Source organism: Channa argus, chromosome 18 (assembly GCF_033026475.1).
Source record: "Channa argus isolate prfri chromosome 18, Channa argus male v1.0, whole genome shotgun sequence".
NCBI lineage: Eukaryota > Metazoa > Chordata > Actinopteri > Anabantiformes > Channidae > Channa > Channa argus.
Window position 1 is genome coordinate 13166727 of NC_090214.1, and position 24422 is coordinate 13191148.

The window sequence follows — 24422 nt, forward strand, 5'->3', positions numbered from 1 at the left end:
CTGTAGTGTCACATTATTATCACCTTATTTCTGCTTATATTGTTTTCACTGCAGTGAAAATGTCACTGATGGTCAAACAGATAAAATACAAACATGATATTTGCAGAAATGGAGATTATGGCAGCCACTGTACATGTTTTGGTGTTTCAATACATTCCAATAGAGGTAAAGACACACTGATGATAAAACTGTCACATTGTCATTTTTACTTTTTCAGATGGCAAAAGTATAAATTACATTTTTTTGCTCTGTACTATTTTAAAGGTGCATTAACTTTTCAGGTATCATGAAAATCACGTCAAGTGAAAGTATTAGGAGCACAATGTACAAGTTAATATTTTCTTGTCAAAGTACCGAAGTAAAAATTCAAACTTGTGACAATGTACTATTTTAAAATGTATAAGTTAAAAGGAAATAAAAGTGAAAGTTGGACAAACTTCAAAGCAAAATTTTAGAGGTGCTTTAATTCTGTAAGTCATGATTTCTCAACATTTTCATTTTCTATTGCAGAATCCTGCCCACATCAGGAAACCTCAACCAGAAGATGCTTATTCTATCCTCGCTGCGGGGGCTCCCAATTCATTCCAGATAAAACGTCAGTGTGTCTCATATTGCACTGCGCCATGTGCACCTCCACAAACCACATGTATCTCAGCAGTAATGGAGACAACTACAGACAGAAAGTGATTAGAGACTGGTGTTTTCGTATCCAATCTAAAAATCTATTTATTTCCACTCCCCTTCAGTTGGTTTTACTCACTACTAGAATTGTGACCTGGTGCCTTCTCATAGTTAGTGGTTAATGAGCATCAGCGCACGGTCACAGCTGTGTGTCTGAGTGGGTGTAAGCAAATGTGTTTGTTTCGGATGTTATTGTAGGTTTGTTTGCAGCTGAGCGTGGTTGTCATTCCTGTGATCCCTGACTTTTAAGACAATATTTTACTGGATTATTTTCTTTTTCTTTTTTTGGATAATCTTCATGTAACCCATCAAAAATTTATGTTTAGTTTAGGACACTAACCTTGAAAAATGTCCTAAATCTCATGAATTAGATTGCTGATTAAATGTTTAAATCACTAAAAAACACTAAAGATAATTGAGCCTCTCACGGAATCTAATCAGGCTTTAAGACATATTTTATAGACTTAGCTAAGGCTTTATCCATCCTATTTTGGACCTGAGCAATATAATTGCTTGATATTTTCTCATATGTTATTATCTTTGCTGTTCCCGCTGTTTATACTGTAGATATTGTTCTCATAATAAATAGTGTGCAGTTATTGCGTTTTCATCAATGAGACATGTGTTTTTTGCTCTTTGTTTACTTGGTCAAACTTTCCTTGTGGAATTCACTCTAGCAGCACATTAATTGAAAATCAAACTTTCTTTAATGTCACATTTCTAATTCAATGCAAATGATCACATTTTGTTACACACCTGACTACCAGGACTACCAACACACACACAAAACGTTTTCAAAATGTAGTCGACGTTTCAAGATCACTTTACTTGCCAGAAACCATAAATCAGCAGTCACTGTCTCACCCAATAGCCATAATAAAAGTTTATGATGTGCTTGAAGGCATGTGATTTTTACATGGCCATCATCACAGGGGAAAATTAAAACATTTCTTATCTCTTCACAGCATACAAATTTTCTTTTCTCTTTTTGGGAAAACAAATTGGGAAAACAATTATTCAACAGTTTATCATGTTTACATAGTAATTAGCGTAATACAATTAGCAATCTAAAGCCACTTGCCAATCCATCCATGTTTGGACTGACTAAATCCAAAGTCAATTAACTTCTCAGTAAACTAAGAACTGAATTAACCAGATTAGAATGGAAAAGTGCAAGTTTGTGTTATAAATACTTCTGTCTGGCTTTTTTAAGGGGCCATTGAATTGTAATAAGCAAAAACACTCAGATGCATTTGGTTGAGTGAGAGAAAGAACTGTGGATTTTACAGCGGGTTTGTTTCACCTACTTGCAGAAACTTACAACTGGCTGTGTGATCATCAAACCCACAGTGATGGGGCTAAGCCCTCAGTACAAGGCAGGGGATGGTTCTTAGTCAAATCCGATGTTTGCTAAAGTAGATTATATTTTAAACACTTGAATAATTCCCTGTTCACATTGTAGGAAAATCCCATTTTTAAATTGATTCAGTTTGCTTGGTCACCAACATTGTTACTGTACTGGCGAATTTGTATTTTTGCCCCTCCCCCTAAAATAGAAGAAGCCGTTGCCCAGTAACTGCCCTAACTATCAGTGTAGTACATATTATTATAACAAGTTGGTAATTTAACTTCTACTTTCTTTAGTTGCCAAATTTGGATGCTTTTGTGATCTGATGTTTTGTTTCTCCCCTCTCCTTTCTATTGTTTCTACATTTAGCACATATTAGCACCGTGACACGTTTTTGTTGTGGTGGTGCTTTTCTCCAGCAAGCTGGATTTAAAATGAAACAATGATGTGAATTAACTCAGCTTTCATTTGAAGCTGCCTCACACCAACAGTAGGAACAGGAACAGTAGGAATCATATAAGCCCTGTTATAGTATTTCCCCAGTAGTTCAGAAACCAATTTAAAAATCTAACCTTAAGTAAAACTATTTAATTTGTTAATAGGAATGAGGTATGAACTGGTAGACCTTAGAAGACGGTGGCTTCTTCTCTGCTAAGGCTTTAAAGTAGGAACACCCAGCACATCGTGGCTACACTAAATGCTCTTTGTTTGAGGTGTTAAATGTATCCAAAAATTCCAATTAAGCAAGACCCAAATTAGTGCAGTTTTATAGCTGCAGGTCTCTGTGTCAATGTCTAACTCCTAAGTGGGTCGGATTGGACACTGTCTGCTGTGATCATGTGGTATGTTTTAATATTCACAGGAAAAACATGACTTACAGTGTTTATAAGGGGCAAGAACAAAAGTGAAGTCTTTGGGTATAGACAGTGTGAATTTGACGTCACCTGCTTTTTTTTTGTGAGCAGGAAGCTGTGTTTTGACTTTCTGTCATGATTCTCAAGAGCGTCAGGTTGTATTGCTGCTGCCACTGTGGTTTGTAGAGGAGCGGTGCCTTACATTTGTGACTACAACTGTCCGGCAGCACGATTAGCAGATCTTGGATGGAGCAAATGAAATACTGTTGATATACCATTTGTTATTCGTTTTTTCAAAAGCTATTGTGAATATTAAATGAATAAAAAAGATGTATGTACAGATCCCACTCTAACCACTTCACCAGAGAAACAGACCACATTCATCACAAGAAGGTACTTGAGTCCCCTGAAAGTTGACAAAGAATGAAATAATGTTCTCAAGGGGATGACTTTTTTTGTAGTCTTCCCAATTCCCTCAACATAAAGCCAATGGGACTCCTCCATTGACTTTTGAATTACAGCAGAAAAAAGCTCCTCGATAAACATAACTTTGTGGTACTTACCCATTTTGTGCAGCAAGAAAATCTGCACAGATGAACACCACTTCAATTACAGTTGAAGCTTAAGTACAACCACCAGAAGTTAAAAGCTATTGTTAGGCTATAAAAGAACTACAACTTGGTTGCATAACTTCAGTGTTACCACCACTAAATTTATAATTTGATTTAGTGCACTTACCTTTTCTACAAAAGCATTTCTTCTTATAGTGACCTGATAAAGCAAGTGACCATGAATTATAAACTCAATGAAGCTGTAATGACTGATGTGTAATGGTCCAGACAACCGTCTCATTTAGCCACTCGCTTTTTAAAAAACACATAAAAGCTCAAAAAAGTGTGCATGTGATAATTACTGATGAATTTTCAAAATCTGTTGACCTTGGGTTAACCAAAGACTTTATTTCAAACATAACTAAAAACCCATTCAAAAATCCCATAGACTTCCTGATGTAATCCTGCTTTAACCTGCATTATAACAAAATTTACAGGACTACAAAGACTCATTGCAGTATTTACAGAAGCACAAATGTCTATATCTACACAAGCTTCCACAGCTCAATCACCCACTCCTCACCATAGCTAATGGCACGATGCCACCCAAGTCCTGTGGTGCCAGGCGGATGAGGGTCTGCACCTCGCTGGTAAGGGTGCGGGTAAGGGGATACTCCACCTGCCATGTCACTTCCCTCCCACTCTGAGTGACCATTAGCCCATTCACCTCCAGGTCCACTTGCAACACTCTCTGGTAGCCTGCCGCCTCCATGCTGCAAGGGGGAGAGAGGAAGAAGATGTGTGTCAGAAGTGGATTTTGATAAAAGTGGTAGGCAGAAAATGGGAGGCAAAGAATGATAGGTAGCAACTGAAAAGACAGAAGCTAGAGGAATAAAAAAAAGAGCGAGAGATATAAGGTGGGAGTGAAAAGGAATGAGAAAGTAGCAGGAAAACAAATTAGGTCAAGGACAAAATAGGTAAAAAATGAGACCATAAAATAACACATGAGAAATGACAAAAAAAAAGAAGAACTTGATTATGAATGAAGGGAAGAATAAAGCAAGTCAAGGAAAAAGTTAGAGTGGCAACAATACCTCCAACTTTAACACCTAAAGACGTCACGGAACCTGTCACACAGCCCAGGAAGCCATTTGTTTAAATAGTGCTGCCTTGTTTCTATGTAGGCTTCCGCTGAAATGAGGATTTTACAAGCCAGAAGGGCGTCCAGTTGTACTTTCTTTTTTTTTTTTTTGCTCAATAAAACATGAGATTTAAACTGTGCAAACAAAGTGGTTTTGTTAGAGTCAGGCACGAAAACATCAGGGGAAGGGGTTATGGTTAGGCACTAAATAAAGATGATAATGGTTAGAAAATGAAATGCCTTAAAAATCTGTACTTCCATAATGTTGTGTCACATCACTGCTGCAACAACAATAACAGCTAATTCCCACTGGACCAAAACTCCAGTCCACTGTGAGAGAGTCCATCCACCAGCCCACCTTTCCTGCTAATAACGTTTAAAGTGCCTAAATATTATGTGGCAGTTCGTTTACTACAGTCAGGAGATTTCGCTATGCAGCAACTGACCCACTCTATCATACTTTATGGGACAATCTTGAAGCGTGGAGGTGAAATAGGAATGGGAAGAATACAAGGAGGAAGAAACGGAATCTACGAAAATAATAGTACCTTTTAATCTGATGTAAATAAATCAGGTAAAAGATGGTTGTGCAGCATTTTTCTTATATGAAACTAATCACAGCACTATTGAAATTCATTCTCACATTCACACAGAACTGTGATGTTGGCAAAAAGAAGTAATTTATTTTTCCTCATGCAATATGGAGCTTCCCTTGCATAGAGTATGTAAGGGCCAAGCAAATAATTTTCTTCCAGCTGATGGAGATGTAAATAAAGCAGGAAAACAATGAATCCACTCTCTGTGCTCTTTCTCATGATCTTAACTCAATGCAACACCTTTTCCAGACACACAAATACAGACACAAGTACATCCTTTATTGAGATAGATATATATAGTATATAGTATAAGTATATATATATACACATTCCACATTTTGCATTAATGGCTTCCTGTTGTGTGATGCTGCTTGTCTACACGACAGTAAAACCAAAAATTAAAGGCAATTAAAAGATACGTTCATAATTTCAGAACACAATCACAGAGGCAACGGATTTACCGTACATGTTTGGACAAGAAAGCATATTCTTTATTGTAAAGTTATTTTAAAAGTATGCCATCCTCTTTTATTTCTGTCCTAAGAAGTATTGTTTGTGGTTTAGTTCACACAATTAAAATAGAGCTGGAGACAGTCCAAACTGAGCATGGGGGCCAACATATTTTGGCCAAGCCTGCATTTTGAACTCCCCCCAACACTCCGTTATGCATACACACTTCAGACACTAGCCTCACTTCAAAGTGCAGATTTAAGGATCCACTCTGGAAGAGAAGTGTAAGCGAGAACCATTTGGGAAGCTCAACATCAGTGTGGATGAATGTGGGTCAGGCAGGAAACGCTTTCTAGTTTCAGCGGACAATGTTCCGAATTATACTGAATGTTTTCAAATAACCACTGAGGAGCTTGGTTCAGGGCGCACAGACAGCGTGCAGGTGTAGTACAGCACAGTTGGTGTTGGTTCTGGGTGACGTACAGTACAGGGCACTGTTGGGGCTTCTTTACCATGTTTGTGCTTAAAACACACACACACACACACACACGTCCTGCCCCCTTCTGCCTAAAAGTTTTTGCATATAATAACAAGGATTATTAAAGTTTCCATTTTTCTTATTCTCAACAAGTCCTGTAAAACCAACAGTACATTTACTAGCACACAATTAATTACTTTGTGCAATAGATTTCCATTTTTGTTGAAAAGCTATTAATAAAGTTGGTCACATTGTTGCTGTAACATGTTTCTTTGTCACATAAACATATAGAAACTATAGTTTATTTTCATTTGAAACCACATATTGTACATCCTCCCACTGCCATTAACACTCACTTCAGTGCCAAATGTGTACGTGTATTAATCCACGACTAATAATAGTCCCCAACAATTGCACTATTAGAGAAACTCCAGTTTGAATAATGTGTGGTGAAAACGACTGTACAGTTCCTTGCTGCTTTGGCCTGAGCCTTGTTAAAAAGAAGCTATTTGTTTTGTGACCTGTTTTTGTAGATTTATGTTTTCACCACAAACAAATGGACATGGGGCTCAGCACCACAGTCCGTTTTGGGAAATTACACTATACATTATTTTAGGATAGAATAACAGACTGATGCTTTAACTATATCTATAGGAATACCCAGCTTTCTCCCAAAGATTAAATATGGAATAAACGTTTCATTTGCCTTCCTTGTTATCACATTTCACATTATGTTTAAATTATATATGTATATACCTGTCTTTTGCAGGACATAATGATTATGTGAATGTGAGTACCTATTTGAACACTACTGTGATACCCTTAAGGAAGTACTACTTTTCACTTGCCCCAAGGAGATTCAATCATGCCGGTCTGGGTAATCGAGCCAGCCCTAAAAAGTCCAAAAACCTGTAAGGCATAAAAATGTTCTAAATCAATATTCTCCAACAAAATCACTTATGATGACATAACCAAGGGAAAAAAAAAACAAAATAACCATCACATTAGAAACACTGTGTTTGCACTTTCTAAAGTACATTTTCATGTAAAGTGCAGTTTAGCACTTTCTAGGCTCATTTTTGCTCTTTGAAAGCAATTTCCTTTTAATCAAAGTTAGACACCAAAAGCGAAACAGAGCAAGTAAACTGCTGAGAGCAACTTCTGTAGTTATGTACAATTATTCATATTAACTCATGTTGAAAATGTCCACTTTTGATCCACTTTAGGCATATGGTTCTGGACTGTGAAGTATCAGGGACTGGGTGAAGCTCAAGTCAACCCATCACCTTCTTTTCGTTTTCAGATTCTTTCTTAGACAGATATACCAAGTGCTTCAGAGCCACAGTGCGTTGCTCTTCACTGCCTTACAACACACTGGGCTCATGGGCAGTGACTGCACAGTGATTATGTGGTTTACACTTATGGTGTACAATTATAGCCAAATCAATTATCTGTTGCAGACAGTTCTGATTTACAATAAAGCTGCAAACAGTCAGGGCATTAGTGCTGAACTCTACACATTCCCTTCTCTCTCTATCCAGCCATCTTTTGCTGCATTTACTTTATTATTGTGCGTTTTTCTTGCCTTTGCTCTGAACTTCTATCATTTCTTCCTGACTTGCAGTGTTACATTGGTCCCAATAGAGGGCAGTACATTCTCTTTCACCCTCACTCCTTCAAACAAAGTGTGTTTGGTGATGATAAATGTCCACAGCCCACCGGTTGGAGAGGTCAGCCTGCTTCCTCCATGTCTCATTAGAAACACAACTGCACCGTGTGCCCTGCTCTCACTGCGATTAAAATACAATTCTATACACTCACTAGGAACTATCACTTCTCCTGCTCTGCCTCATGGATGGGAATGAGTGCAAGAGGTAGAGACAGAGACAAAAAACCCAGAGCGGAAACAGGGTTAGAAAGGCTAGAAAAAAAAAAGCCAAATGTCTACAGGGATCACAGAAGTAAGTGTGCCAGTACAAACGCAGCACAGTGACAATACGCCAGTATCATAGCAGGTTTGTTGTGGTGAAACGAGGTGGAATATCGGTCACGTCATTTTGAGAAGGCTTTTGAGATATCTCCATTTGTCAGTCCTATTGTTGGGTTTGAAAGCACAAACAGAACAAGGTAAAAGAATCCACTCAGAGGCAAATATGTGCACACTTTGAGTTCTGTAAGATACATTTCAAACACACCCTTGTAGCAACAAAAGAGCTCTGTGCGTGAAGAAGCGGCATAACAGAAAAAAAATGACAAGGATGAAATTCCCTTTGTTCGAAAAACAGGAAAATAAACGTGAAGCTGAGAAACACAAAAGCCCTGTTAAACATGCAGCCATGTTTTTCTCTTTTCACTCTTAACACCTCCCTGGATATCTTGCTCTGAGAAAGGTAGTGAAAGAAAAGTCTGCTGTCTCTTTCGGAGACCCTAGGGGTTCCTTTCATGCACGGTGGTGATTTGGTTAGCACTGACAACAATGATACATCAAAGACCTGAATCTCTTTCAACAACACAATGAATCAACAGTGAGTCCAGCAATAGAAGGAAAGAGAATGTCTATGTGTTTGTGTGGACCGAGATTAACACCTGAAACAGGTCCATTCAGATAAAACTGTTTGTGTGTGTGTTTTACATGTATATGTGTGTGTATCTCTATAGATCGATATATACACACACACGCACACACACACGCACACACACAGGGATTTACTAACGTGTCTAATTCGTTTTCGCAGCCAGTGTGAGAACACGCTGTAGAGAAACATCTCTGGCTGAAAAAGATTGGCCATGACTGCACTTTTTGTGTAGTCAGATTTCTGTGGTGGATTTTCCTGCCAATGAGATTTTGTTTGTTTGTGGTGCTGTGGTTGGGTTGTTTGTGTTTGTGACCCTCCACACACGATTTTTCATATGTGTGTTGACAGTAGTACAGATGAACAAGAGATGAAGACATCTGCGTAAAAATTACTTTCCAAGAAGGTCCAGACAGAGGGTCTGTTGTGTAAAAACACATGACAGATGTGTCTTTACATCTAGTAATAATTATTGTTGTTAGTGGTTCAGTTTTAAATACCCGTTCTGTCCAGTCTGTACAACTTTATAGAAACCCAGTGTAATATGTTTAATTTATTTCTAACATGCAAACATTCTCCAGAACCTCCACTATTCAATGCAAATTTTCACATTGTTCTATTCATTTAAATTGATTATGCATTTTAGCTTCAAAGATCACTTAGAGGAATAATCAATCTTCTGTTGATTAATTGTTTCAGCACTTTCTTTTTCTATACCAAGCAGACTTTTTGATGCAAACCTGGCTGCTAGAAAATATGAAGAGGTCCAGAAATTGTACGAACAAATGGATACTGTTATAATTGAATTGAGACATGAGAGAGAGGCAGTGACAATGGATGAGATGGGTAAGTCCCACAGTCCTTTACCACCTACGTAAATACCACTCTTCTCTGTTAGCTAAAACTCCATCTGCACATTCAAAATATTAAATCTTATTTCACAATTAATAGAAGGTCTAAACATAATGGGGAAACCAGAGGTCTTGCACACTTGATGACACTATTGATGTTTAGTTTATTAGTGAGGAGGGAGGGTGTTAGGAGTTACTGCCAGGAGCAGGGCCAAAATCCGATTATTAATAGATACAATTTTATTACTGTGTGCATTTAAGATGGTATTTTTCACAGTAGAATTTTGTAGCCGTTGCAACCAGGCAGATTATTCCTGCAAATGATGGATTTTTACCTCTTATTTACCACATATTTAAATCCAAAAAACGTATTTACAGGTTTGACATCAGTTTCTAAAAGTCATCCCTAATTTGAACACATGACCCAGTCCGGCCACCCAACTATAAATTTCTAGATCCGCCCCTGGTTACTGCACCAACAGAAAAAAAAAACCACAGGTGGTCATTTTTATCTTTCTGTTTTGACTTTCTGTTACTACTCTATAAAGTTATGAAAGTAGTATTAATCTTCTTAACTTACTGTTCTTGTGCAGGGATGATGTTTTCTTCTTGCTGTTTCTTCTTCTCTAAGTGTCCTGTGTGTGGTGATTCAGATGATTCGCTCTTGCAGCTGTTTAAATTATTTGTACTCCACTTACTCTCCAGCTGTGCAGCTGTGTAGCTGTGTTTTCTGCATTTGGCACCTCAACGCCTCTCCAAACTGGAATACGCATTGGCTCAAATTTCTTTTAAGGCCTCAAGGGAAATCTGATATTGTCTCAGATGAATAAACCTGGTATGTGTAGTTAAAAAGGTCACTGCTCATTAATAAAAGACTACTTCTGACTTCTGTAGTTCAGAAGAAGCTAACCTGAATTTGTGTGTGATAAGGGTCATTATGATATTGGTGATTAATACATTTAAATCTGGTGCCACATAAAGTATTAAAACCTACTTACAGACACCTGTTGAGATTAACAAAGCTCACCGCTGACGCACCTCTTCCTCTACACCAGTAAACCAGCAGAGATCAAACTGAATATAATAGTTTTGGAAAAGGTTGTTACAGGCGAGTTATACAGCCAGCAGGACCACTGTGGGCCATGTGGGGGTTGTGAAGGTTGATGAGCAGGAAAGAGTCACAAGGAAATAAAAGGGCCACAAAATAAAACAAAAAAGGTGCAAAAATAGATCACAATTATGTGGGAGTAATCATGATTAATTCACTGTGAACAAAACCAAATGAACCAAAATGGCAAAAATTACTCCCCGCAGACAACTCACTGAGCCAGTAATAAACGTACAGTGCTCTACAACATGTGAATGATAATCCTATCCTTGAGCTGTCTGGGAGGGAGACCAATGGCTTTCCGTTTTTCAACTGTTTGGTATGGATGTGTTTATGAGGTGATAAACACTTACATATGACAGACAGATAATGAAAGAGATCATGAAATGAAACCATGTCAAGAAGCAGATGAAATGTAGAATAAGCAATTTAAATATGCGGGAGATCTCCCCCAGGATCTATCAAACCCCTGACGCCGGCTCTGTCCCTGTTGCTACAGATTACAACGGGCCTGCTGAGGGTGAAAACCTGAAGGAGAAATACTGAAGTTGTTCTCCCAAATTGTCTTTTTGGTTTGTGTCTGGTCTTTGATTTTCTTCTGAAACAACCCCCCTCTGTTTTTGTTTGTGGCTGTCCCTCTTGTTCATTCTGTTCGTCAACCTCTCTCTTCTCAACTTCTCCCGCTCCTTCTTCCCTCCTTTTTCTCCTCTCTCTCACCATTCCTCTTTCCATCCCATCTTGTGTCTTGTGTCTCTAAACCACCTGCTAGTCTTTCTATGTGCCATATTTTTGTTATATTCATCTCAAACGGTGTGTGAAATGACTCAGACTTCCTGCATGAAACAGATGTGGCTCCATGCGCAAGCCAATCTGAAGCCAGTGTCCCCACGCTGCACCGTATCATAGCAAAAGCTAGTCAGAGACTAAGAAGCAGCTAAGGAAAGACACATCTTCTGGAAAATTGGAGATATTAACAAGGTGCATCAACTTTATAGTGAGCTCATCTTTTAAAGCATGAGTCTAAGCCTGAGCTGGATCAGAAAGGTCATGTCCCTGCAGTAACAGACGTTTTGTTGTTTTATCGACATGACCAACATCAACACACTGTTTTTGAAATACAGTGTTTACCACATAGTATCAACGGTGCCTAAGACAGTATGTACAGTAAGTGTATATAAAAAAAAGACATAAATGAACTGTAAAAGCCTTACCTATCAAACACTGACACATTTCACAATCCTGTCTTATAAAAATGGTTCATATGCAACTAAACGCAGTGATGCTTGGATTACATTTGTTTTTGTTTTTTTACTGAATTGTGACACCTTTATTGAATGCTATGACAAGTTGAGTGATTTATCAGTTTTAGTAATGCTGTGAGTACGGCTCTGTCGATGACATTGTATGTCGTTATGTCCACCCACCACTTTGAGCCTTAGTGTAATATCTTCACAACTATGTTGTGTGCTGACATTCGAGGTGCCCAGAGTATAAATCGTAGTGACTTTGGTCTTTTACTGACTTTTTTGACATGTGAGACAAGTTTTTATTCTGTAAAATATCTCAACATTTACCCGATAGACTTTACATTTTGTACAGCATCATGAGTTCTTTAAGTAACATAACCTCAGGACCTTCGCATTTCACTGTCTTTGACTGTACTGTAATACCATCGGGATGTTGACATATGTTGTTTTGAGTTAAGTGTCTCTACAGCTATTTTATTTGGGTGGATTGTCATGAAATGTGTTGCAAACACTCAAGCAAACACTCATGCATTTGTTTTAGCGGTTTGTTTCTGATAAATAAATTTTTATTAATTAGGTATTGACAGACTACAGTTGGTCCCCAAACTGCCCTCAAGGATCAGCTGGCAGTTACAAGACAACGAATACAATACGACACAATCAGTCACTGTATAAACACCATCTTCTATCCCCTTATTGATTTTTGTGAGCTGTAGGAGAGTTAGTAAAATTCTCCAGAGGGCTATGGTGCTCATCCTCTTATCCCGGACAATAAGATCAACCCAGTGTGACTGGCTAATCTCCCCCTTGGAGTTTAAACTCTCCACAAGAAATGACACTTCTTTTCCTTGTTACTCACACATATGAACAGAGATGACAGGGATTACTTCAGATTCTCCTTTCCATTATGTGCCTCTTAGTTGTGGGCCGCTACTGTTAAATCCTGTGATGTGCGTGAATTTAAGCTTTGTGTATGTTGTGTATTGTGGCCTGAAACGCTATCTATTTAATCAAACTTTCTGGTCTGGAGTTTTCTTTTATGTTTCTATCTATTCATCTCTATTTAGCTGTCGGCTTAGCACTTCCCTGTCTTTATTCATTGCATTTCTCTGCTTTATGCGTATACTGTTGTCAGTCTCTCTCTTAATGTGCCACCAAATTATGGGAACAGAGGGATATTTCCATGTGATCACTGCTGCCCTCTTCTTTTGATTTGCCTGTTCTCTTTTCCTCTTTGGTCCAGAAGGCCAAACAGAGAATTTAAATGACTGCTCGTGCCCAAGATGAATCGAGACAATCAAGTAGTACAGCACTGAAAGGTTGAGTCCGAGCAGAATGCTTCATTTTATCTCTTAAAGCTATGAACTTGCATGGACGTTCATGACTGAGTAGCTGATCCAAGTCTACTATAAAGCTGATACAGTACTGTGGTGGTCCTGCACCATCTTTTCCCATTAACAACATCAACATACTCAACCCCGTCTCCTTGAAATCACTGCTCTTCAAACAATCTTCTTTATTCCTTACTATTTTTTATAGGGAACATAATTGTAACAGGGTTAGGTTTTACATTAACACAAGGATATGTTGATAATTAACATCAACTGTAATTGGAAAGTTGCAAATACATTGAGTCTTAGCACATCAATAAAATATGTGTCTGTCTAAGAGCAGGACTAAAGGGTGATTTAACCTTTAGCATTGCAAAGGTTAAATCAAAAATGGAGAAGCATTAACCATATCAGGTGTCAACTCAGACGCACAGAGCAGAGGGAACCACATCCTCCCCGAGATGGCAGATTATTAATTGAAATACACATGTTCAAATGTCATGATACTACGTCCATATAGAATTAGCACGTGTTCAATCACAGTCACATCTCCACCACTTCGGAGCCCACAGAGTGGAGGACATTTGTGAACAAGTGAAGCAGGCAATATGACAACACAGTAATGAGCCTTAATAAACCACTGCTAGTTACATGCTAATGTAATAAGCCTCCTGGCTGCCATGTAAAATAAAATGGCTTTGGGGAGTTGTACTCTGAGGAACTCTTATTTTCATTAAGGTGGAGTAGTAGCATACTAACTATGAAGGTTTATGGCTTACAGACACTATCACTTACACTATTTTTGTTTATTATTTCGTAAAACATTTAGATGTAAATTTAGGTGTAAATTTGTGATTATGTGGCTGAGTCGTCTTTACTTTATAAGCCTGCTCAGTTGAAATCTGAGAAGCGGTGAAGTCACGTTTTTCATCCTGTTACATATTTTTAGGTGATTATTATTTTTAATTGGGGCAATTTACAGTGCCTGAACCTCTGATTATTTTTTAGCTGCCCTCCTGCTTATCGTTTATCATACCAGGCTCTAAAGAGGCCTACATTTATTTTGTGTTAGGTGGTGTCAATAGCTGCACCATTGTATTGTGGGTTATTTCATAATGCTTATGGGTCATTGTTAAACGCCTTTATCTCAGACAATCTTTTACTTGAATCACCATTTCTAACAGAGTAAATTAGTATGATGAGTGCTCACTTAGTTTTTTGAGGAAGGTTCCAGAGTGCTTTTTTTCTTTTGGTTCATTTGCATAACATTGAAATGGTCAAATTTCAGTCAACATTTTAACATTCAGATTTGGAGCTTGATTTGAATTGATGTTTCATTAAAAGTGACCACTTTGTAATCTTGGTAACATCATACATTGTGCATGCAAAGCAGAATTTCATATACTTGCTTTCCAGTGTTACCTTGATCCTTGCATGATGTATTTTGGCCAGAGATCCCTCTCGGTCACATTGTCTTTCACATAGTCTGAGCTACAAATAAAAATAAAGGCATCAAATCTGCATGCATGCATACAACCATAAACCAACAAACTGCACACTGGTTCAGTGGATTAAACTGTTTTTTCTGGTCAGCGTTATTAAGAATGCTGATGCCACCGTAACCCCTTTGCTGACCTATAGACCCTTATTTCTACTCCTTTGTCTCGTTAATCTGTCAAGTCAACAGAACATTCTCCTCCAGACCAGCTGAAAGGGAGATGGTAAATGTTCTGCACTTATATAGCGCTTTTCTACCTATTGGCACTCAAAGCGGTTTACACTGCTTCTTATTCCCCCATTCACACTCAAACACACATTCACACACCGAAGGGGGAGGTGCTATGCAGCTTGCCAACACTCACTGGGAGCAACTAAGTTGGGGTTCAGTGTCTTGCTCAAGGACACTTCGACATGTGACCGGAGGAGCCAGGGATAGAGCCAACAACTGCGGGATTGGTGGACAACAGCTGTACCTTCCTGTGCCACAGGTGCAGGGATTTGACTGATTTGACCATCGACATGTGGAGACTTATTTTTCCATTTCTGTCCTCTCTCTGTCTTGTCTTAAAGGTAACATTTGGGAAAACAAATAAAGACTCTGTGTTTAGAGTTAGTGAATTGTTTCAATGTTTCTCAGACTCCAAATACACATACCCACCCAACAGGACTGAATTCTACATGATAATTTAGGTTTAATTATGGTCAATGCATCTTTGCAATGTTTGCAATGTTGGATAGAGTTATACCCTCATGATTTACAATAGGTTTATTAATGATTATCTTCTTTAGAGTTGAGTGTCCGTGCTACAGTATTTTTAGTGTTGGTGCATGCCTGTGTGCTTGAAATCCCTTAACAAGTTTTTCCAGTACCTCAAGTATAAAGTACACCTCAAAGAGAGCTCTAAAGCATTAACAGAGGCCAAGGATTCAACGGATGATTTATTAGAAGATGAAATGGATCAGAGGGTCTGAGCCTAGGGTTCCAAGGCCAATAGGGCCTGTCTTATCAAACAACAACAGGCTTCATGGCCAATCTCCAGCTTGTCTGTGGGCAACTCCCCACCACTGCTCGCTTTGGTTGCTGATAAAAGTCAGATTGAGGTTTTGGAGGAGAGGAAGGGAGACTTTACTTTTTTCCCAAAATATAAATATCCTTCTTATCCACACAAATACTCAAGGAAACCATGAAAGCTAAAACAAATGACAGTACAAATCTGAGGAGGAGTGTGAATTCATTTGACACACAATCAGGTTTACTTGACAATAAAGAAAATGCTGTAAGTGTAATGCAGACATAACAGAAAAACAAAAATCAGACCAATAGATAAGCAAAGAAGTTAACTTCCTGGTGGTTTGAGGCCGATTTCATGCATCAGCGTCTTTGGCTGCATTACCTGGATTAGCCACAGAGCCAAGGCCAGATTCACAGTCCCAGAAGGCTCAATCAAGGATGTTTAACTTCACACAGGCAGATATAGTGGTTCACTGATAACGTGCAGGTCTATAATAGAATCCACATTAATTTAGGTGTGGAGTTTTTAAGGGAGAAGGTAAGATGAAGAAGGGGCAGAGGATGTGCTATAAAACACTCCCCTCAGACTGAATTAATCACATTTCATTAGTAGCATGGTGTCCATTTTGATTTACATTAATGATGGTGTTTTGAGGGAATAAATAAGACCTGTGTTTTTATTTTGATCATTTTAGATTCTGAGCCTGTTTCCTTTATGACTGTGTGAAGCGTGAGTGGGCCTAGAAACACATAAGACTCATATGCCACTCATGCAAATTGAATTATATAGGATCAATATTGCAGAGCCATCTAACGATCACATAGTTGCATGGCCTGGTCTGCAATAGCAATCTTTTGTAATATAAGGGAGGCAGCCAGAAGAGAGCGTTTCACCAATGCATTAGTGGCCCTGCGGGTAAACACAGGAAAATAGGATGTCTAGATGATTGCTTAAAAGGATTACAGAACATATTCAAATATTTTTCATACCAAATTGTATGCTACCTGTACATGTGATAAGCCAATTGAAGAAAACAGCAGTTTACAAACATACAAATTAGACCACCTGGCAGGGTAATTGCTCCCATTCCCCTATCCATCATCTATAACATTGTACTTTTAAAGGACTGTTCACACCTTCAAGGACATAGAGCAAAATATATGCACAAACAGACACCCACACAAATAAATACATCTCATCTCTTTCCTACTCTGTAAGAGAAAGAGATGAAAAAGTGCAAACACACACTGCCTAAATCTCTCCATTTGGTCTGCTAGGGTGCATTGTTTTGAACCAGTTTTAATTAAAGAGATTACAACACAGAACTAATCAAAACTGCCACACTTTTCAAGGTACAAACTAATGGTAGACTATTCTTTAATTTCCCTCTCAATCAAATACACATAGAATTGTGCATATGAACACACGCACAAACACACACTGATACACTTGGCAGGCAGGTTGTTAACTTCCATGTATCTCACTGATGCATGGAGAGGTCCTACACTGGAATTAGACTGGACTGGAGGGCCCTTTGATTTAACTCAGGTTGTAAATGCAGCACACTGGTCCTGCTTGGTCTGTCCATTGATTGTATGTGTTAATACACCGTGTGAATTAAGCTCTGTGCAATCAGAAAGAACAGCACGAGGCCCTCTGACCTCTCCCTGTGAACTGAAGAAGACTGAAAATCGAACTCTTTTCTCGTTCAATCTTCACTCATCATTGTTCTGTCCATTACTCCGACTCCTAACGACTCTCCGTCATGGAGTTAAAGCTGCCTTACAGACATCTATTCACTAACCCAAACAATATGCATTTGCATGGACTCACAGTTCATGAGGTGTAGTTAAATGCCACCACTGAATGAACAAAACACAGTTTATTCAAATCAGGTCTCACATATAAATTTATGCCGCGCAAGCTCTGCTGGCTGATTTTACAATTTTTTTACATTCATGCACAGATAGCATAGGGAAAATAATCATCATATTCACTATAGGGTGAAACCATTTCTCATAAAAACAAATGTTTATGTGAATGACATTACTGTAAATGACAAGATTTGCCCAAAAAGAAGCCACATAATAATCATCTTGCATCATATGAAAGGTGGTGAAAGTGAGAAAACCTGTCACTGAGTTGTGGGTACGAACTGATGAGGGTAGGGCAAGATTGCATCACATGCTATTATTGCCAGATCATAAGAACAATCAATCAAACTGGTTTAAATCCACATGTTGTTTCGGGTATATTTATGTATAATGAGATTAAGAATGCCCTGGTGTACAACATTATATGTGTTAGAGTATGCAGTACAAGCATAAACACCTCATCCATGCATTTGCTGGAATTGCAATTGCATTTAAATTTCTTTGGCCATTGTTTCCCCAGAGTAGGCTTCTGTTCTACTTCTCATTCTGATATATAGCTTTCACAGTTTATAGCCTTAACTGCACCTTTTGGACATTTGAGGACATGCAAGGTAGTAATTTCCACTGGGGATTGGGGTGGGAGTAGGGTGTGTGTGTGTGTGTGGTGGGGTTGGGGGGTGGGGGGGTTGTCCTGTAAACGCTACTTGGAGCTCAGATATTTAATTAATTTGATGTATTTTAAAAAATATGTTCCGTCTTACTGTGAAGACATTTTGGAGCTTCTGTGACACTGAGTCAATGAACAGCAGCCCTTCTAACCAATCAGATTTAATTAATTTTTGCTTGATTACTGAGTGTTGAAACATTTTCATTTATTCTAATTTTACAATGATAGCTGGTTCAAATCCCCCAAATTCTCCAGATCACTATTGCTCTACCGGGAATCTTGTGCTTGCACAGTTGACCGCTGATTAATTCAGACTGCTGTAAAAACATAGCATTTCACAGCATTTAGGGCAATATTGTTGTAGTAAAATATTTCTGGACCAAGAATTTTGAAATAATGAAAAATGTCACCCAGTGAAGTAGTGTTTCTAGCTGATATATTTTTAATCTTTCTTTCACAGGAACAGAGGTCTACGGCACAGACTAAGCTAATGCAGCCTGCATGCTGACGGAGATTATGTGTGAGGAGAGGTAATTCATTTTTGGTTTTGGTGAGTCTTGAAAATGAAAATTTACAAAATGACTGAAGTTATTAATATCAGCCTCAAGATTTGAAAAAGCTGGTGTTAAGCAGACAGTGTTCATCATGCTACCATATGGGTTATGGCAATCGCACATTAAAACTACTGCATGTACAATAAAATGATGAGCTATTTGATTAAAAACCAAATTGTCTATGCTGAAAATGACACTTAGCTGAAAAGCTGGGGGAAACCCTAACCACAATAAATGAAAGTGTTTTGTTTCTTTTAGGTTTTTTTTCCAGCTTGCTTAGTTTGGACAGCAGATATTTGTATGACTAATATGATGAGATTGTAGGTTTCAGCTGAAAATCGAAATCTTAAATTATAGCCCAGCTCTAAGGAACTTTCCATAGACTATAGCAGGTACCCCCACATAACAATGATAAAGGATTTTTTGAAATCTGGCATTAAAAAAATAACAATTTTGAGCAGATGCAATCTCATCTAACTGGAATCTTTATGGAGTATTTATAAGGGAATTCTGTCCCGCTGCAGAGTATGCTAATCCTTTCAGTCTAAAACAAGCCAAGGGTTTCCATTCCCCTCACTGATGCTTGCTTCCTTTGTTTCACAGAAAGACCCTCTGAGGCTCATGTCACCTCCCTCAACAGATGGCTGGGGCAAACACAGAATGACAAGCCTCAATTTCACTGTTGCTTAAAACATGATTTCACCAACTGCTGGAAAACAATTTGAATCTTTAACCTATTTTCACACCGGCACTTGCACACTGAGCAGACATTCCTTATCAAAGCAGACCTCCAAGAGTTTTTATGCAACTTCTGTGAAAGATTTTTCCTATTTTATATTAACCCCTAAAATAAATGTCACTGCAGCTGCAGTTAAGTGGAAACATGACAAAACATGCGTTGCAAAGCATACATTGTTGGCTGAAATTGAATTACTTGGCGTCTTGTTGCGTTGTCACTTGGATGGATGACTGTGGTGTTGTTTTAAGATAGAGACCCCACGAACTTTGTTTTACAGGCTTGCATCATTGTGTAGGTGTTGTAAGGCTGTCTTGTCAGTCTTTAAGAGTGAGCCTTACTCCCACTCACTCTCAGTGGGAGTCCTCTCTAGCAACAGCAGACAAATTGAATGTGGTGGCATGTTTCATGATCCCACCTTCCATGACTTTAAAGGTGACAAGGCAGCACACAGGTTTGTGTGTACACACACACACACACACACACACACACACACACACACACCTACACACAGTTAATACAAATTTACAGAGTATTATACTGTTGCAAGAAAAAGAAAAAGCACTTTCCTAGTTTTCTACATAAATTTGTTATGAAATGTGATCTGATCTTCACCAAAGTCACAAATGTGTCATGATCTTTTATGTATGTATTGAACACACTCATTAAACATAAAGAGTGTAAATAGAAATAGTGGCAACAGTGTTATCATAACTGGTTGAATGACCAGCAGGGACCTCGATCAAGCTCTTCTTGTAGTTGTGGATTAGACCTTGAAGAGGAATTTTGGACCACTCTTCCTGACAGAACTGCTTCATCTCAGCTGAGCAGCTCATATTCTTAGGACATCTGGCATGAAATTCAACTTCCTTCAAGTCTTTAGCTGATACTCTAGTCTTCTCTATTACTACATTGAACATTCTGTGCCTTTGGCTGGGCACCCTCTTCAATGGAGAGCAAGTAGCTACAGCCCCAAATTGCTCCATTTGCAGAAAATACTGTAGGTCTGACTGTGGACTGATGAATATCTAATGTCTGAGAGATTCCTCTGATCATAGGTCTTTTTTTGTGTGGAATGGCTCAGATGTGTTGATGCTGCTTGACTATCACAGTGACACAGTTTGAAAGATTTTAATAAAACAAGGTACTAAAACACACATCCATTTTTGTTTCATTGACTGGATTCAAGGTTTTCAAACAACTGACTCCAGGACACAAGGTTACTAAACTTTTGTCAATTTGAGCAGCTTCACTACTATCCTTAAAAAATTCAGCATGTAAGGAGGATATAAATAATCACCAAACCTTGCAGCCTTAATGTCATGTAATGTTTTACTATGCTTGACTGCTTACATAATTCTGCTTCTTATTTAATAAACAATGAAAATGATGAGAAAGTCCTGGGCAATGGTCATTAATTGCCCCTTCATAATACAGATCAATAATACCAATCCATTTATGGACTGCTTGCGTTACACAGTATTAGTTTCAGAAATGTGAGGTTTTCTGGCTCTCTTTGTATACATGAGAGTAAAATAAATCATAAAACACTATTCAATAAGTAAGGAATGTAATAAAGAATTTAAAGATGCTGAAATGAGGTTTTGGAAATCATTATAGCCATTTATTATTATTATTATTATTATAGTAATTCATTCAAAAAAAATCTTGATCAGTCATCAAAATGATCATTACACAATACAATTTAAAATCCATCACTCATGCAGACTGTGAGAAAATATTATTTTTCTAGTCATTTTTGTTCTCAGCACACTTCTAGGCTCTATCCATTATGGTCCCGTCAAGTCGGAATGCAGCCACAGCTCAAACACCATTTCAGTAAGAAACAGATGAGGCAACAAATTCCAGATTCCATGTCTTAAAAAGGTTTGTCAAATGCTTCGCTGCTCGTGAAGTCAGCATGTCTCTCTGTGCATACGTTAATTTGAGGGAGTGAGCTGATTGAGAAATGTTGGCCATTAGTTTGGCTTTACTTTAATTAGTTGTTAGATGTCACGCCTCACCTCTTACAATTACAAATCAAACTCTCATTGCAGCTTGGACAAGCTTGGACCCGGCCGCAGAACTGCTACTGCAATAACAAATCCTTCATTTGTTTTCTTTTTTCCTCAATCAAGCAGGAACACCAAATTGTGTTAGCTTTCATTAAAAATAGATAAAGGAGCCACAAGCAGCTCATGTACCTGACATGCATAGCTGATGACTCCTTTTTTTAGAATTTGCAATGTGATTATCCTATAGGAACATCACTGTCAACTCCATTTACAGTACATAGAGGCCTAACCCACTGCAACAGACCAAGAGAGAATTTGTACATGATTCCCACGTGGGGGTGCATTCCCATGCTTAATTAAGCCAACAACTGATGAGAAGTTTGTGTTCGCTATCACTTCAAGGAAAAAAGACTTATCTTGATGGAAAAGGAAAGGAGTCTCTCTTTTGAGGATAACAGAGAGCAGTGAGGACACAACTGTGGACTGCCTGGTGAAGGACAAGTCTTGGCATTTCAATTTCCTAATACATCTTTTTAATGGAGCGAGCACTATTGTTGGATGACTATTGTGGCACTTTGTTCCTGAATCAGTCAGCTTTATTATAGCCTAGAGACGTAACAGCCAAGTGCGTTTAACCTGTATTTGGCTAAATTTGCCCAATATGGATGTGTATTAATACGAGAATAAGAGGTGTTTCCACTTTATTGTTTTACAGAGAAGACATGCCATCAGTTAATAGGGGCTGCAGTGTGTCAGGACATTTTGATGCACTATACAAACTTGGATACACTTAAGCCAATTTGCATATCTGTTCAACCACTAAAATATAATACTGTAGACTGTATTTAAGTAGGGAAATGTGTAACTGTATGGACAGCCATGCTGGTGAGACATTTTCAGTGCAGGATCAGGTCTAGTTCACTATAGGATTTTCTTATCACACAGTACCCAGTCTCCTTGCTGTCTGCATACAGATGCCCTCAAATAAAATATGCTGACCATAGCATTCTGTGACACAGACCAGCATTATGAAAAGAAAAAAAAGAAAAATACAAATCTGCTGGATTGGTTTCTAAAAGGCTTCTCTGGGCACACTGAACCATGGTGCTAAAGAAATCCAAACATTTAGAAACCTTTTGATGAGTAAAAATTTACTGGGTTTATGTTCATCTCCAAGGTAAAGACAACCAGGCAAATTGTTTTTTACTATAATGTATTTATAGTAAGGTGCTGGAACCCAGACAACTGTAGATGCAATCCATTTCCATGCAGGCTTTCATAAATATGGTACTGTAACATTTGTCAGAATATTGAATGTGGTTTCTGTGGTTTGCAGAAAGAAACTGTTGCCTGGGAATAGATACAGTTTCTAGGGAGGAAGACAAAATGTCACGCAATGCGCAATATCCTTTCTTTTAATCAGGGGGCAAATTAGCTGCAAACATTTCAGAATTAGTCAAACAGACCAGTTCCTCTAATCCAAACACCCCAATATAGCAATGATGATGGTGGGGCCATGTTAACCTGTAGACATTTCTCATCAGTATCTAGATGTAACCACGTGTTCTTACTTTGGTTTCTTTGATTATATTGTTGGGAAGTGTGAAGTGTTAGATATTGAATATAAATGTTTGAAATGAAAAAGTAAAATCTAACTACTTGTATTTTAAAATTTAAAAAAGCCTTAATGAAAATGTTGCAAACTCAATTTACAGCAATCTGCTGATATGTGATTTTTTTTCTTAAATGAAGACAAAAATCTATGTAAATAAAATAAACATCACTGTATCACTTTAATGAACTCGGTTATGATTCACGTTGCAAATACTGACTATCTACACACCCAGCGTATAATGATGTCTCATATACTGGGACAACAATCAAGTGAATTCTATCCTTTTACTTGATTTGTGTCCTCTTTGATTTAGTTTTACCATTACTCCTGTCATTTGTTTCTCTGTTCACACTTCAGCTCTAGACTGCAGAGACCGAAATCCGTACAATGAACTTGTGGCTGCTTCTATTCTGAAGAAGACACACACCATGTGCACAATTCCAAGACCTAGTATTTGTTTGTGACTTCCCCTAACTAAGCATTGTGTGGAAACTGTGTGTGGGCACATACACCCTATTTGTGTAACACATGTGAGTGCTTGCAGGTTTGTCAAAGTATGCATCATTACACTGAGCCTGTGACTCTGTGTGTTCAATATTCGCCTCCCTTGATTGGCTGTTTAGTTATCAAACCTGTCTGAGTCAGTCTGTCACCTAGCGATCACACATTGGCAGTGCCAGAGGGGAGGCATTCAGATACTGGCAGTGATGGTGTTTTAATGGTCGTCAAAGTGAGCCTCAATTGACATTAGGGAGAATGTAATGTTTTAGAGCACTTGTCTTTTCAAACGCCTTGGCTTCCATCTCCACATATTTCTATTACCCCCATTCAAATTCTGGCTAATGAAGATCTTTCTGCACTTATCCAGACTGATGAGATATCTATCCACAGGACAGCAGTTGAATAAAATGACTCCCGGAGAATGGACCTATTACTGGTGAGTAAGAGAATGTATGTCAGAAAGGAAACCCTTGCAGGTTTTAGAGGGATAAAAGATTAAATTAATTTAAGAAATTACTTTCAAGGCCCTGAGCCCTGAGACTATTTCCAACAACTCTACCTGTGGCCTCACACCAAGAATAAATCTGATGATTCATTCATTTCTATTGTAGTCTCCAAAACATCAGAGTTAGCCAGCTGGAAGTTTGCACAGTCAGAGAGAAAAAGAGTACATGGTGGGAATGTAGACCTGTCCCAACTTTGGGTTTTACTGACATAAAATGAAGCAGTACTGTAACC

General features: G+C 38.3%; 1 protein-coding gene across 2 annotated transcripts in view; it reads right to left on the reverse strand.

The window, feature by feature from the left end:
- si:dkey-112m2.1 (transmembrane protein 132D) overlaps window positions 1-24422 on the reverse strand; it is a 140266-nt gene that overhangs the window by 30838 nt on the left and 85006 nt on the right. For both annotated transcript variants that reach the window (XM_067484941.1, XM_067484940.1), the window contains exon 5: window positions 4018-4207. In XM_067484941.1, coding sequence (XP_067341042.1) covers window positions 4018-4207 — 190 coding nt within the window. The remainder of the gene's footprint in view (window positions 1-4017; window positions 4208-24422) is intronic.